Below are 17,586 nucleotides of genomic sequence, written 5' to 3' on the forward strand. Positions count from 1 at the left end.
TATCCCGGCTTTGTTTGATGACTTGTGACCATCCATCTCCCTCTTGATCAAATTCCAGAGGTTTTCAGTGGGGTTCAGGTCTGGAGATTGGGCTGGCCATGACAGGGTCTTGATCTGGTGGTCCTCCAACCACACCTTGATTGATCGGGCTGTGTGACATGGAGCATTGTCCTGCTGGAAAAACTATTCTCAGAGTTGGGGAACATTGGCAGAGCAGAAGGAAACGTGTTCTTCCAGGAAAACCTTGTACTTGGCTTGATTCATGTGTCCTTCACAAAGACAAATCTGCTTGATTCCAGCCTTACTGAAGCATCCCCAGATCAACAACCATCCTCCACCAAATTTCCCCAGGTCTCCGTCTAACCATTAGATGACCAGGTGTTGGGCAAAGCTGAAAATTTGACTAGTTAGAACTCGTCATTTGACCTTAATCCATTCCTCTACAGTCCAATCCTTATTGTCTTTTGTAAACTTCAGTCAGGCTCTTCTATGCTTCTCATTGATGAAAGGCTTTTTTCTAGCTTTGCACAACTTCTGCCCTGCTTCTAGGAGCCTATTTTGAACCATCCTCGCTGTGCACTTCACCCCAGCTGCTGTTTGCCATTCTTTTTGTAGGTCACTTGGTGACATTCGAATGAGTTGACAGTCATCATGGTTAGCGGACAGTTGTTTTTGCCCTCTGCCAGTCTGTCGCTTTCTTGTCCCCGATGTCTGTTGTTTTACCTTGTTCTTATGAACCGCCGTCTTTGAAATTTTCAGGATGGAAGCAACATGACGCTCACTGTATCCCTCTGCCAGTAAAGCCAGAATTGAACCCTTCTTTTCCTCACTCAAAGCTTTTCTTTTCAACTCTTGCTGAATAGTAATTTTTGTATTCAAATTACCTTTGAGGTACTACTTGCACTGTTTTTGCCATCCAGCTAGTCCTATTGCAAGAGGATAGTGATGACTACAGCAGTGGTTTTTATACTTTTCCTCATTAAATTAGACTTGGTTCAGGTAATCACCTAATCTTTAAGTAAAATGAGGTGTGCCTGTGTTGGAATTTAACAGACACTGGAATTAAATGGCTGCCATACATGTAGAGATTTGATTTAAGAAAAATGAGGAGTGGTCTAAAATGTGTTCCCAGATCTGTGTGTGTGTGTGTGTGTATATATATATATATATATATATATATATATATATAAATAAAAGAAAAACCCACAGAGACATACAGGCTCCCATAAGAAATTAAAGACATGTGTTTTGCCTGCTCACTCATGTTTTCTTTACAAATGGTACATATATTACCAATTCCCTAAGGATATGCAAACTTTTGAGCACAACTGTATTACTAGGAATCCCATGACATGCCAGTGCATTTTGAACATGACATAAAATTGTAGCAGTAAAGGAAGACTATGATGCCTTGGGGCAGGTAGAAACCACATTAGGCAGATAGTATTGTTTCAGCCTGGAATGAGTGCACACTGTCAGCCCACACACATGGACACACCCCACTGGAGAACCGACTGCAGACAGTGACACACACACACAATGTGGGCTCTTGACACAGACCCTCCCCGGGCAATGAGAAACTGTTAGGCTTTCACTGAAATACGATATTTATCTTATCCAGAATGGCATCTCTTCAGGTAAGCTCATCACTTCCATCAGTTTGTTAATCCTATCTAGCAGAAAATCCAATTGCTTTGTTTTGAAAGCCACAGGTCATCATGTCAATAATATAGTCCAGCTATCACAGTGAATAATCATTATCGAAGATGTGGGGGGTCTTTTAAGTGACTCTCACTAACAAACTGAATGCAAGGCTCTAAACAAAACATTTCATGCCAGTAAAGCAAACTTGATTCAGGTCAAGTTATGGAAAGTCCTTGTGTTTAAAGTGTAAACACGCTGTATGGGTAAAAGGCTATCAATTTACAATGTCCTTAAAACCCTATTAACTCTCAGTCAGAAGTGACGCCCTGCATTCTAAAGTACAGTGGTGAAGGCGGTGCTGGTTCATTGTGACTTCACGCTGCAGGCCTGGCCATAAGCGTTTTCATTTTATCAGGCAATGCTGCAACTCTGTAATAAAAACGTGGTTACCGTGGGCCGTGTGCCTGTAGACTCTGAACTCCACTCGTTCGCAGTCATCTGCCAATAAAGCCATGAGATTGTTTTACACCTTACCCAATTTGGTTGACTAACCCAAGCCGGCCACTCCTGTATCTACTTCCTGTGAGGGCAAGGGTTTAGGTAAGGTCAGTGGATTACTGACGCAAGAACTTGAACCAGGCTGTGTTTCCTTAAGGTCCAGTAGTGTAGACGAGCCATTCACCTTGACCTGTGCACGTTGACAGAACTCCATATCGGTTTATCAGTGTTTCACCTGATATTCGGGAATGGACAACGCCTCAATGCTGTAGCTAAAGGCTTTTGTAGGGTGTGTGGATGGCTTCCTCTTTTTAATTTAGTAAAAGACTATGTACACACACACACACACACACCCACATAGTGGGTGTCCAGCAGAGGTTTCCTGTTTGGAATCAGTATAAACGTTGCAGCATTCAAGACAAACTGTCCAAAACAAAATGATTTAGCAGCAATGCTAAATCCCCCAAAACTGTGATGACAAATTTCATGAAAGCACTGCCTCTTTTACCCAAAGCCAATTCCAAGATTTACTGCATGCCCGGGCAGGACCAAGGAGTGTTGAAGGAGTTAATCCCTGCCCTCCTGAGTGAGTCCAAATTGATTTACAATAGATCATTAGCCAATACACATGAGGACCCTACAGTTCCTTGTTCTTTAAGATACAAAGAAAATGGTTGAGCAATGAAAATTATATGGATAAATGTGATTCGATTGTTTAATTTAATGTGTAAGGCAGAGGCACAGCTTTTGTGCCTCTGCCTCATATCATTCACAGTTTGTGAATGGAGTTTCTCTGACCAATAGGTGAGTGGGAACAGTTGACCTACAGAATAGTTTGTGATGCATTTGAGAAGGGGGAGTGTCTTTTCTTGATCACAGTGTAGACAAGTGGAGAAAAATTGAAGTAACGAAAAATTTGAAAAGTCCTTAGATGTAACCCCAAACAGAAAAAGCATCCAAATGGATGATTAGAGCAAGTTCAAACTGTAATCAAGAGTGCAAAAACCCTCACAGTGGCCACAAGTTCTATTTCAGTAGCTTTTGACATTGATAGGTGGTATGCGTCTTAGCAAAGACCTAGAGAGGCTATAATGTATCACAGACAACCCAATCAGGCCCCAACTTGAACCTCTGAAAAGGCGTGTGCATAGAGATGAACATGATCCATAGGAACATGATCCAAACCCAAAATTACAGCAGTAAAACCATTCCTCAAAAAACCTGAGGATTTTAACTCTATACTACACTCAACGGTACAACGCAGAACCAACTAACAGAGCCAACTAATAGGTACCTGTGACACAGGTTCCTATGAAACTAAACCCATCCGAAGCCAACTTGGACTTGCTGTAAACCACAGACAGTGAACATAGTCGGGGAACGCTGCCACAACGCTGTCACAACGCTACCTTTCCTTCCGTCCGTAGACTTCAGCATCCCCTGGTAGTAGCTGTCATCCGAGGGCGTCCGTTCCCTTCCCTCCCTGCCGCCACCGCTGTCCGTGGAGACGTTCCTGTACCGCTGCTGGTTGCTCATGGTGGACGGACTGTCACACTGATCCCAACGAACTATTCAAAAGTACCCCCTCTAATCCGCTTTTATGTGACCGCTTTGTCACCAGGCTTTTACTCCTGGTAGCCTCTCCTGGTCTATTTTATCCAAAGGTTCTTTTTGGTGCTCCTTTCACTCAAAGCAGTTGTGTGCTTTAGCCTGAGTTCTTTTTTTCTCTCTCTTTCTCTCTCACAAAATGAGCTCTGCCCTCCTTCACCTCCTGTTGTGCTTGTCTCCCTCTGCTTCACATTAAATGATGCCTGTGGGGTACGGAGTCTGGGCCTGTCCCTGTGTGGCAGCTCTGTGTGCTCAATGCATGTGTGTTTTGGAGGACACCGCGGTAGCTAAGGCTCGGTCCCGCCCCCTCCCCCCCACCACCCCACCCCTGTCGCGCTGGGCGTGGTTGGGGAGAGCAGGAAGTGGGCGGGGACGGAATCACAGAGCGGCAGCCTTTTTTACGACACAACACTCTCCCTTCTCCCTCTTGCACAAGTGCAGCCCACCTCCCAAATCAGCTAGTAACAGTGGCTGCCATAATCAGTTTTAGAAAGATGGGTCAGTGTTGTTTCACGGTTTGAGATGATTTTGGACACTTTCAGCCCAGGATGTATAATGACTTGTATAACACAAACACACGCACGCACACACCCTTGGTTAATCAGTTCTACCTCAAGGCATTCCTAAAAGAGCTGTGGGTGTTAGTCAGTGGGATGGGAAAACTGGGGTTGGCTGAGGGAGGGGCTGCTTTACCACACGCACACCTGGTGGTGAGATCAGCAACGACCCAACCCTCAACAAGACTATACAGCACTAAACCTTTATCTAAGGACTTGTACAACATGTGCTCAACAAGAGGCATAGTAAAAAACCATTACTCTACTGAAGGCCAAGTGTGTGTGTGTGTGTGTGTGGACTGGACTGCATTCCCCATAAACCTGAGTATTAACTACACACATACACTACAATGCTCACTGAGCATTTTGGACAAAAACTGACATTAAATGTGATTGGTAAATACAAACAACAAGTTTAGCATATTAAATCCTATTTTACATAATCCTTTAAATTGCTGCTGATTTAATTGTTCTACACGTAAATTGCCCTATTAACACACAGTCGTTTATTTTCAACTTCACATTATAAATGTTTTACTTATTGCGACAAATGATGTAAGCAGAAGCCTGTGGCTCTAGTCGACATACAAAGACATTCCAGCATGCTGCTGCTGCCACCGGCTATCATGAGCCCTTCATTGTAACTCAGACATCACCATTCAATGGTTGATGAAATACTGAATAGTTGGGGACTATTTCCCTTTCTTTCCTGACTTCCCCTCTTAATCCATGAAAACACCCAAAACACACTGATGACCGACCCATAAGCACATGGGGCTTTGCTCCAAAGCTATTATCAATTACCGTGGTTTATAGTGGTGTCCTTCATATGAGTCACAATTACATTGCTCAAAACAATTAAGGGAACACCTAATCATCACAGTATAAGACCAAGTCAATTAAACTTCAGGGATGTCAATCTGTCCAGGTAGGATGCATAAGCGATTGTGAATCAATGTCAACTGTTTGGTGCAAATGAAAGTGACAACAGGTGCACTGGAGAGGAAACATTAAGACAACCCCCAAAAACCAAATGGTTTTGCAGGTGGTGGCCACAGACAACTGCTCTCTCCTTATCCTTCTTGACTGATTCTTCTCTAGTTCTGCATTTTGCTAGTGTCCTTCTCACTACTGGTAGCATGAGGCGGTACCTGCAGCCCATTCAGGTTGCACAGGTAGCCCAGCTTCTCCAGGATGGCACATCCATACGTGCCGTCGCAAGAAGATTTGCTGTGTCTTCCAGTACAGTCTCAAGAGGATGGAGGAGATACCAAGAGACGGGCCATTACAGGAGGAGAGCTGGACAGGGCTGTAGAAGCGTGTCAACCCAGCAGCAGGACCGTTATCTGCTCCTTTGTGCGAGGAGGAATAGGAGGAGCACTGCACAATGACCTCCAGCAAGCTACTGATGTGCATATTTCTGACCAAACTGTCAGAAACAGACTCCATCAGGGTGGCATGAGGGACCAGCTAGTGGGACCTGTGCTCACAGCCCAGCACCATGCAGCTCGATTGGCATTCACCAGAGAACACCAGAATTGGCAGGTCCGCCATTGGCACCCCATTTTCTTCACAGAGAGCAGGTTCAAACTGAGCATGTTCCCTTAATTCTTTTGAGCAGTGTATATTCCAAGTCCCTTAGTAATGCTAAACAGTTTTGAACAACCAGGTTTTTATGTAGATTTGCACAAACAGCTACAGTGATTTTGTTAAGTGTTCAGGCCCCTTCATTTTCTCCACATTTTGTTGTGTTACAGTCTTAATGAATATTTGATCAAAGGAATTTTATGCCATGAATGTATGCACAATAATGATACAAGGTAAAAACAACTTCACAGAAAAAAAAAAAACTTAAATATATCTAATGAAAATAAGAATTCAGACTCTTTGCCAAGACACTCCAAACTGAGCTCAGATGCATCCTGTGTTCTTAGACCATCCTTGAGATTTTGATTGGAGTCCATCTGTGACAAATTGAATTGATTGGATATGATTTAGAAAGACTCACACATTTCTTTATAAGATCGGGCTCTTCACAGTGCATCTTCAAGACAAAACCAAGCCATGGGGTCCAAGAAACTCTGTACACCACAGAGAGATCTATGAATTGTTTCATAGATCTTGAAAGGTTATTTAAACTTTCCCAGCAGCACACTTGGCTCTATCAGTATGAAACAGAAGAAGTTTGGAACCACCAAGACTTTTCTCAGAGCTGAAAAATAAGAAACTGGAAAAGAAGGGCCTTGGTATGGGAGGTGAACCTAACGTCCACTCTAATAGAGCTCCAGAGTTTCTCAGCAGGGATGGGAGAAACTACCTGAAGGACAACCATCTCCGCAGCACTCCATCAAATAAGCCTTTATGACATGGACAGGCAGACTTGTCAGGAAAGGTCTTGAAGAAAACCAGATCCAGAGTGCACAGGACCTAAGACTGGGACAATTAAACCTTCAGAACAACAACAAAGCTTTGGGACTCGTCTGTGAATGACCTTGACTGGTCCAGCCAGTCAAAGATTATACCTCACTGAACATCTATGCAATGACCTGAAGATTGGAGTTAACCTACGGCCCCTTTCCAATATGACATAGCTTGAGCAAATCTGCCAGGAAAAACCGGAGAAACTGCCCAAATGTAAACTGAGTCAAAACAAAATGTGGAGAAAGTGAAGGGGTATGAATACTTTCTGATGGCAGAGTCCCTAGCCTAATTCAAAGGTTTTGCAAAAAAGAAAGGAATTTTGCAAAAGAGAAAGTTTCTTATAACACGGTCACAAATGGGGAGTCAGTCCAGTCCAACTTCCAGATGTGAATACCACACACCACTGCCGGAAAGCAGGATAAAGGAGTCAGTCAGCTTATTTGATAATCAAACAGAAACAACTGTTGATCTTCTGTTTTGCCCAAAATACTAAACTTACATGCTTTTCATGTTGAATTAATTAGACCATGCCCCATTCCGATATATAGTATATCAAGTAATATCAGAATAAGTAGGTTAATTACCACCTTGACCCTACTATTAAATATACACTCCAGGTGCTGACAAAAATGGGGTATAACTGACAGGCCCAGGGAAATCCTCGCTCTCTAAACATAAAGAGGCAGATATAAAATGTCCACACTGTGTCTGAGATAACTTTTAAAGTGTGAGATGATATTGTTGGATCATGAAGCAGTAGGTTGTGTGTGCACATTTTTGTGAGTGTGAAGGAGCGCATGCGTGCGCATACATGTGTTTGTTTTATTCAACACCACTTCCCAAAATGGGCAAACTGTGGAAAGGCACACCTTAAAATAATAGCATTGTAAATGTCCACACAATGTCTAGGCAAGCACAGGAATTCAGGAGCAGTGGGGGAAATCTATAATCGCGTACAATCTGTGGGCAAAAATGAGAACTTAACACACAAAACCACAAAACAACAGTGCTGCAGGCTGAACTTAAAAACATTGAGAAGTCGCACGGTCACCCTCAAAAGCATTAACATAAGATGGATTTGTAAGTTCTTTGGTGTGCAACTGTCAGACCTAAATGCTACGAATTAAGATGGCCTGGGATTCTGGAAAAACAATTCAAGATGCACATTTACATTTCACTCCGGTAGTCTCACTCTTAGTGAGCACATACGTTTTCAGACTGGCTCCACCCCTGCAGGAATCGAACCCGTAACCTTGGCATTGTCAGCCACCACGTTCTATCAGCTGAGGCACATGGGGACACATGAAAACAAACAAAGAACAAGAGTGGGTAAAAAATATCCAATTTTGATCGTTGACTCCGGCTTAAATGGTTGGGATGAGGCTTTGGAATGAGAGGGCTTTGTTGGGATGAGTCTAAGGTCTCTTCTGTGGAGGCGGGTGCACTTAGCCAAAGTCCTAACCCCAACCAACACATCCAGCCTCCCTAATCACACTCTCACCTTTACTCTCTACGTAGAGATAAGTTGGCTTACAACTGGGTTTACATGTGAACAATGAGACACCAAAACCAGATTGATTTTACTCCAATGTAAAACTAAAAGGTTTTACATCATGGATAGTCATTCCTTTCATCCACAGCTCTGTCTTCATATTTCAAGGCAGTTACATTTCTCCAGCCCCATTCCTCACATGTTTAGGGACAGGGGTTTTTCTTCGTTATTGTTCAAAAGCAGGACACATTGTGGGGGGAAGAACAATAAACTATGGGAAATTGGAGATGTCACAGGAAGAACTAAATTCAAGAGCAGAAAGCATCAAACATCCAGTGGAAAAACGTTTTCTCCTAGGACGCTCCGAATAAAGAGGTATCATTAAGTTGTACACATGCTTATTACACTGCTCCCCCTTTCAAACCAGAAGGAATGCTGGGCTTTTTTTCTTTTTTTTAGAGACATTGTTTAAATGAAATGTATTCTCTCTAAATGACATGTTTGAGGTTCTCTTGTTTCTATAAGGGCAGATGTGAGTGTAGACGTGTGACTTGATTCTTAACTTGTGCGTTCCCACACTGTGCTTCATTTGCAGCATGTAAATAATCCATTCTAGTAATGGAAAGGAGTGTGTCTCTTGTGGAAACATCCACCTGGTTGATCAGGGGAAGCCCCCTCTTTCTGTCTAACTGCCAATACACCCCCCTAATTTGTATTGTTTTGTGTCTTTATCCAAATTCATCTAATTTCAACGAATTTGAAGAGACAGGACCTGCCAAACCGAACTGTCAGATGGTCCTCAGATGTTTATCAATTGATTCCCCCAACATCAATTTTTGTAACCAGCAATACTCTCTATCCCAAAACAGGAAAATAATTGGCCCCCAACCTAACCTAAATATCTTCAGAAAGTCTCAGTCCTCTGAAAAAGTAACAATACCATGTCTTGGTCAATGACAGTGATTTAGAAAGTTCTTCAAAATTGGGTTTTCCAAAAATCAATCCTGCCCCCTCAAACCCCCTCACTCAAGTTACTAGATTTAACCCAGCCCCCTCAGTCAAGTTACTAGATTCAACCCAGCCCCCTCAGTCAAGTTACTAGATTCAACCCAGCCCCCTCACTCAAGTTACTAGACTTAACCCAGCCCCCTCACTCAAGTTACTAGATTTAACCCCGCCCCCTCACTCAAGTCACTAGATTCAAAGAATAACCTTTTTTTCTTCTCAGTTTACCGACAAAACATTTTGCAATGATGTGCCCCAATGAACAGGTCCCCTAGAGGAGGCCGGCCTACCCTTAAGTGATAAGAGAACCTGTCCTCTGCACAGCTTACCTATGGATCAGAGTAACATCCAACATGAACAGCAGATGACAGAAGATAATCACTCACCACTACCATGTTTTCAATCTTTCACAACCGTAAGCTGTCAAATAAATACAATGCTATTGCCTGAGACTCAAAAGTAGCAATGTCAAAGCCATTATGCTCTTAATTTGATATCTTGCATATGGCTTATGTAGGTTGGTTGGATAGCACTATCGGCACTTAGCTGCAGCTGTCTTTGAACTGCACAACCTGTCTTTCAGCATCACATGGAGGCCAGTTCTTTGGGAAAACAAACAAGGGATTAAAACAGAAATGTGCCATTGTGGTTTAGCTGGTCTCAAAGTGCTTGCAGGGGGATGTGGGAGAAGGATTAGGGTTAACGCCCTTCATTCCAGAGAAGGGAAAGGCCTAACCCATCCTTAAGAAGGACATACACCCTCAGGATACATGGCATTGGCTGTCTCTCTCTCTCTTCCATTTCTCTATCTATCCTGTCACTCTCGCCTGGTGCAAGTGGAGGCGTGTTCTGTACCATCAGACCCACCCATCCCTACAGGCTAGGAATGTTAATAAAATCAATCAAACCAGGAGCCAGAACCTGGACACACCCTAAACACACACTGTTCCCGACTATTTCTCTCTTTCCCTGTGTGTATGTGTGTGTGTTTGTGTGTGTGTGTGTATGAGAGAGTGAGCATGAGTAATAGAAAGAAAATTAGGGAAAGAGAGAAAATGGGAGCGTATTTGATAGCGAGAGACGGATGCACACACCCAGTTTGAGTCAGCTATGGCTATCTTAAACGAAGATACTAACCCTTTCTGAGGATTTCATGACGTTTTTGTTGCTCATTTCCTGTCTGCATGACTGCATTACATTTCTGTAAAACCTTTGGAATTACTCACTTAATGCAGAACATTATCTCCTTCTATCTTAAGCCCTGTAGCAGGTTGCCATGCCATAGTCAGAATTAGATCATACGGCAAATCTGTAAGCCCAGCTTAAACTCTGAGTCAACAAGCTCTGACAGCTGAGGTAGAAAATAACGAATTAGTATTTCGCTCATTGAGCCTGTGTAGAAAAATCTGTGAAATAACTCTACCTCTCCTAGGCTTTTGTGAAATTACTCTCCTCGTTTTTCCTTTCAACCATACTAGAGAAGTTACATGGCCCTTCCCTTAGACCTTGTTTTAGTAAGGTTAAGACAGACCAAGGGTGAAGAGAATAAAATAAATAAGAAAGGGGAAATACCTACGAACCTGCTGTTAGTAAACCTTCCACAGGGATGTTTCTTAGAGTCAGTTTAACCAAGGTGTGAGAAGGTCATTATGTACCTGTGCAATATGTTAATTAGTCTCCCTCTGTCGGTGAGAGTATTCTACTACGCCACTCTGCAACCTCCCTGTCCGGTACTTTTCCATAGCATTAAATGGAAATGACATATCGCTACCGCAAAAGCTTGTCAAGAAATGTATCAAACGGAATTATAACATTATTTTCCATTTCATCACCCATTATTGTTACTCATTTTCATACAGTACCAACATTAGCCACAGGCGATGTGGAAAAAGGGGAACGTGTGTTGGTTGCTGTGGTAACATCCCCATACACACAGTAGCTATTTGCAGTGGTGGCAGGGGTATTTTATTGCTCTTACTCACGGGGGTATTTTTAGACTGCGAGCTGGGTCTCTCATTACCTCACAGAGAAAACTGTGGTTCTGGGTGGAGAAAAGACTAGAAAGTTCACGGAGCAAACACTAGATGGCAATGAAGCACAATGAGGACGGGGTACATTATACGCTGGTTTTGTTTTACATTGTAAATAGAGAAGGTTCCCGTAGGATCTTTTAGGGGTGTTCATATTGAATCTGTAAGGGAATTCATGTATGTTCTTCAAGGAATTATGTGAAAGAATATTTAAAGCAACTTAAATGGTTCATCAAAGAAACATCTACCCCCCCAAACATCTACCCCCAAACTTAATTATTATAAGAAATCATAAAGCTAATGAGTTTTGTATTAAATCAATACAACAAATATAAATAATACAGTACACATTTTAAATGACACAAAACTAATGCAAATGTAATTCTGACACACTGAAAGTATTGATTATATGACACGTTTGATCCATCAAGAATTTGCTGAATCCACTCAGGGTGACAAACACACAGAGCATGCTCTGTACCCTAACAAACCCCATCTATTTTAATGCCACTCAATTTACAAACTGGTTCTGTGACACCAGACTGTGAACCAGGAATAGCAAGAACCTGATTCTGAAACACTTACTGTAATAAAGACTTCCCCTAAATGGTTAACAATTTGGAAGCAGTTCCCCAAGAAATGGCTGGGATTCTAAGTCATGTATATTCATGTGGGATTCGGAGTGACGACTGATCTCATTGAAGAGGCTCGCCAAAGCTCTTGATGATAGCTATTTCCGATTTGCACGAGAGAAGGAGCTCCTGCAGTGTTCTACTTTAAAAACATACTAAAGTGAGTTAGACAAAGAGGCAGCTGGAAGCAATCAGCAAAGCATCCAGCTTAATATAAAGGGATTAATTTAACTGTAACAACAACAAAAGTCAACTAATTACTAACACATTGCATGTAACCAATATCTTATTTAATTGAGCATTACATGATACATAAAGAATGCCTTCAATTGTTTCAGATTTAAAGATGGATTCTGGGATATCTGGCCACTGTTTGCCAGAATGGGTCCATAAATGTAGTAGTATGTCATTCATGTGCCTATTGGTACCCGATGTCATCAAAACCACCTTGGAATGTCATGTCTTACTGAGGTATGATAGTGAGTATAGACGATACACATCCAGCCCTAAATGGGAGGTTCAAGATAATATTGTTTTAATCACACAAGTTCCAAACTGCATTTTTAAATGGCTATTAATTGAAAATATTAATAACAGTAATATGTTCACTTCACTCTGTTGGAATGTGCCTGAATGGAAAAAAATTGATAAATGATAATAATAATACCACTAACAGTAATCAAAATAAAATGCCTGGTACGAATATGTATCATGTAAATTACAGTACAAGTGAGCATATTTATCATACTGTACAAGCAGCGTGTGACAGGCCTACTTTACATAATCCCTCCCCATATCGGTATGATATTGGTGTCACTCACCTACACAGCACAGTTTGCTGTACAAATATCTGATTCTTTCTCCAGAGCTCATCTCGTGCAGATAATCTTTACGTTCATATCCGTTTCCCAGCCTAAAGAAGAAACACGGCCCGGGTGGAACAACGGGGCTCCCCGGTGTTGCCATTACTTCAACAGGTGAGACACCGGACGCAAGTGCTCAGATGACTTCCTGAGTGCAAACACGCAAACACATTCACATTCTGTGTCAACCGACGCGACAGTCAAGATAAAGAAAAAAAACTGCCAAACCTTGGTCTAATGGAGCCCTGCCCATGTCAATCAAATTTATTTTGACACATTTCTTTTGTATGCCGAAGCCAATACAAAAATCCCCCTGTTCCATTAGAACGTATCAATTTACTAGAAGTAGAATGTCTTAAAAAACATAATAATAAAAGTGTATACATTGCTTTCAATGTAATTACGATTGGTTTCAAATGTTGGAATATTCATGTGTGAGAATTAAAACAGACCATAAAGTGTGTGCGGGGCACACATTCTGTGCATGTAGGTGTCTTTGAGAACATTTCTTGTGCTTTATCAGATTGTGTTATCTCTGCCTTTTGACAGTTTTAATGTGAATGGCTCTGGGGTGATAAACTACGGCTCTATAAAGACTGTCATCTGGTTAGCCTTGAGGCTCTCTTGAGACTTCACTCACTGTCTGAGGACGACACTCAACCTCGGAATGAAGAGTATTTCTTTATTTTTACTATTTTCCACATTATAGAATAATAATGAAGACTTCAAAACTACGAAATAACACAGATGGAATCATGCAGTTACCAAAAACTAAATCAAACAGACCAAAATAGATTTAATATTGTAGACTCTTCAAAGTAGCCACCCTTTGCCTTGATGACAGCTTTGCATACTCTTTGCATTCTTTGCATTTAAATGAACAGGTGTGCCTTGTTAAAAGTTAGTTTGTGGAATGTCTTTCCTTAATACATTTGAGCCAATCAGTTGTGTTTTGAGAAGGTACGGTTGGTATATACAGTTGTGCTCAAAAGTTTGCATACCCTTGGAGAATTGGCAATACATGTACCATTTGTAAAGGATACATGCGTAAACAGGCAAAACACATGCCTTTTATTTCTTATGGGATTCACATTCAACAGCAGGTCATAACAGAACGGCACAATCATAAAACAAAACATGGCAACAAAGAAAAAAATGTACTGACTCCTGTTCAAAAGTCTACATACCCTTAGTTCTCAATACTGCGTATTGCCCCCTTTAGCATCAATGACAGCGTGGAGTCTTTTGTATTTTTGTATTGGTTAGTAGTCAGCTAAGCGGTTCTTGAGGCAGGCACGTTCAGTTTAGGGGTGTTTGGACTATATTATTTCATTTCTTGGGTCCAGCTCAGCCCCTTTTCCCTAACCCCTTTACCGTGTGTTTATAATAAATGTTTTATGTTTGACAGTAGCTTTGGTTGTCTGTGTCGTTGGTTCTCACTGTGGCTTTACACTACACTAATTTGCATGAGTTTTATGTTACGAGTCTCTGTATCATCCACCCTAGACTGCTAGAGCCACAGGGTTCGTAACACAAAGTCTTTGGTCGTCTTGCATGAACCGCACGTTTGAAATCTCCCCAGAGTGGCTCGATGATATTAAGGTCAGGAGACTGTGATGGCCACTCTAGAACCTTCACCTTTTTCTGCTGTAACCACTGGAGGGTCAACTTGACCTTTTGCTTAGGGTCATGGCCTGCTGGAAAGTCCAAGAGTGTCCCATGCGCAGCTTTCATGCAGAAAAATGCTAATTGTCTGCCAGTGTTTCCTGATAAAATACTGCATTCATCTTGCCAAATATTTTCGCAAGTTTCCCCACGCCTTTAGAGTTCACACACCCCCAAAACATCAGTGAGCCACCACCATGCTTCACAGTGGGGATGGTATTCTGTTCACTATAGGCCTTGTTGACCCCTCTCCACACATAGTGCTTATGGTTGTGACCATAAAGCTTTATTTTGTTCTCGTCACTCCAAATTACAGCGTGCCAGAAGCAGTGAGGCATGTCAAGGTGTTGTCGGACATGTTGTAACCAGGCTTTTATGTGGCGCTGGCGCAGTAAAGGCTTCTTTCTGACAACTCGACCATGCAGCTCATTTTTGTTAAAGTATCGTTGTATTGTGCTCCTTGAAACAACCACACTGTCTTTTTCAAAGAGAGTATTGAACACAACAGGCATACAATAACACTGATATTAACATCAAGGACTGGTAGAACTGGTACATTCCAATTAAAAATCCTATTCATAAAACATTCATTCAACTACATATTTAGTCATTTTTTCCTCATTGGAAGAAATGCAGAGAAACCCCTGCCAGAAATCTAAAATAACCATAATGAGTCACATCATAGAGGAAAGCAGAACTCCACCGACCGCAGTAAGATGCTAAACCACAGTGTAAACACTACCCCGCCAGTGTGGAACTACAGTAGAGAATTCGAAACCTCTCTCTTAATGCTGAGGAGAACTCCAGAAAACTGAGAGATTTAGAAATGTGCGTGGAATCTGAGAACTTCTGTATCATTACAATATAGCATTTTATGGTGTTTGAAGTCGCTGACCCTGTACTCTTCAATGGACACAAACATTATTTCTAACCTGTACTTTTTAGTGGGCAGTCCCATAAGTGTCTTTAAAAAACTCAGTTTGAAGGGCATTTCTCCAGATAAACATTTGATACTTATGTATACTACGTAGAGACCGTCAGAGAAATCCCCTGATGAGGGCAGAGAGATATAAATAAACTGTTAACCCAGAACCGGATGTGTTTCTATGGTCCCGGAGCAACTAATAAATACAGCCCTAAATGACACGCACTCATGAGGTCCACATCTGGTGTGTGAGTTGTTCCTCTCTTTGTTTTTGGAAGGTTTAATGGCACTGCCCTCTCCCATTCTCCCAGATGACAATGAAGTGCATCAGAAGACAACAATGTGAAACAAACCCTGTCTGGTATACAGTCCCGCTGCTCCATTATGTTCACTGTTTATCTTGAAGTCCTGGAACTTTCTATTCATTAAGTGGTTTGGTTTGGTGTGGTAAACTAAATGCATCCACACCAACCATGCCAACCACTTATCTCAACCTCACATTCAAGCATTTTAATCAGCAATAAAAAAAAATATGTACATTTTAAAAATATTGTTGTCTTCATTGTCTCAAAAAGAATCTGTCAATTTATCCAATTTCTTTCCTTTATCAACCGATTCTGTATTATACATATTTATGGTGCCTGGATTGATAAAAAAATTTATAAAATATTCTGCAGCCCAGGGGGAAAAAACATTGGGAGATACAGTGGTTTCTTGAGCTAACCTCCTGATCTGCTCAGTGCCAAGTCACAAATGGTTCCACAGCTATAGCCTGCTCTGCAGATCTGTCTGGCTTTCGTCATAGTCTCAAATGTACGCAAATATCAATTCTGATGAACCAACACTTGAGTCACTGTCACACAAGCATAACTACACCTAAAACAATAATTACTTTCAATCTATGAGAAAGGATTACTATAAGCCATGTTTAAACAGTGAGGCACCTGTTATACATGTTTTGTCAGAGAAGAAGATGGATGGAAAGCAATTACAAACAACTATGCAAAACATCCAAACGTTAAGCCAACCGCCTGGGAACCACCCACTGAATGCTAACTGGTCACAGCACATCACGCACCTACTTGATAGACAAGACAAGAATTACTGTGAAAGAACAATACATCCTTACAAAGGCCAATCCCTAAGGCATATTAAAAATGCATATTTCCCTGCTGCCTTTCCTCTAAGGCTACACTTTCCTGGTAAGTCCCTGCTGGGGAGACCAGATGCTCCTGGTAGTTGTTTTGGTGGCCAATTTACTTGAGATTAAAAAAAGAAAGTATTCAGGTCCTTTTGGGTATGCCTCAACAAGCTTTTCTCCTATTCTTCCTTGTAGATCTTCTCAAGCACTGTTGGATTGGATGGAGAGTGCCGAGGAACTTAAGCCTCGCCACAGATGTTCAATGGGTTTTGAGTCTCGGCTTAAGAAGGACATATACAGACTTGTCCCAAAGCCCAGTATCGTCAGGTCATTGTTATGCTGAAAGACTCATCTTTATCCCAGTCTGAGATGATGAGCAGTACACTGTTATCGTAGGACATAGCACTTGCCATTCAGGCATAAAAAACATGGTGGTTCCACACTTCTTCCATTTCACATGACGTTGCCCACTTTGCTCCTGGGAACTTTCAATGCTTCAGCAATTGTTTTACAACCTTCACCATATCTATGCCTTGACATAATTCTATCTCTGAGGTACATAGGGAGTTCTTTTGACTTAATGGTTTGGCTTTTTCTTTGACTTGCACTGTGAAGAGTAGGATCTTATGTCTGAGCCTTTCTAAATCATATCAAATCAATACAATTTGTCACAGATGGGCTCTGATCAAAGTGTCAAGGATGGTCAAAGAACACAGGATGCATCTGAGCAATAATGGCAAGGGTCAGATTCTAAATACTAATGTATATGACATATTTCTGTTTATTATTTTATATTAATTGGCCGGAATGTATTAAAACATTTGTTTTCACTTGGTCATTATGGGTTATTGTGTGAAGATTCATGTCGATAAAATTATGAATCAATTATAAATGAAGTCTATAACACAACAAAATGTGAAGAAGGGGTCTGAATACTTTCCAGAAGGCAGAGTAACAACACAATGTATGCAATAAATATTTATTTCAGTTACTTACGATTAGATTATCAGCTAAATTACTAAATGTAAATATGTAACCTGGGCCCTCCCATGAACAGTGCTTGAACTTTTTGTAATGAAGGACATTTCTTCTACGTGTGGTTGCC

General features: G+C 41.5%; 1 protein-coding gene across 26 annotated transcripts in view; it reads right to left on the minus strand.

Moving 5' to 3' along the window:
* The window catches only part of plecb (plectin b), a 178,361-nt gene that overhangs the window by 48,207 nt on the left and 112,568 nt on the right, over positions 1 to 17,586 (minus strand). For 4 of the 26 annotated variants that reach the window (XM_010864128.3, XM_020041069.2, XM_020041064.2 and 1 more), the window contains exon 1: positions 3,552 to 4,018. The exons of 20 other annotated variants lie outside the window; for them this stretch is intronic. In XM_010864128.3, the coding sequence (XP_010862430.2) occupies positions 3,552 to 3,678 (127 nt within the window). In that variant the 5' untranslated portion in view covers positions 3,679 to 4,018. Of the gene's footprint in view, positions 1 to 3,551; positions 4,019 to 12,708; positions 12,869 to 17,586 lie in introns of those variants that run through there. 2 more of the 26 variants (XM_020041062.2, XM_020041061.2) reach the window with 1 other exon arrangement.

Source organism: Esox lucius, chromosome 20 (genome assembly GCF_011004845.1).
Source record: "Esox lucius isolate fEsoLuc1 chromosome 20, fEsoLuc1.pri, whole genome shotgun sequence".
Lineage (NCBI taxonomy): Eukaryota > Metazoa > Chordata > Actinopteri > Esociformes > Esocidae > Esox > Esox lucius.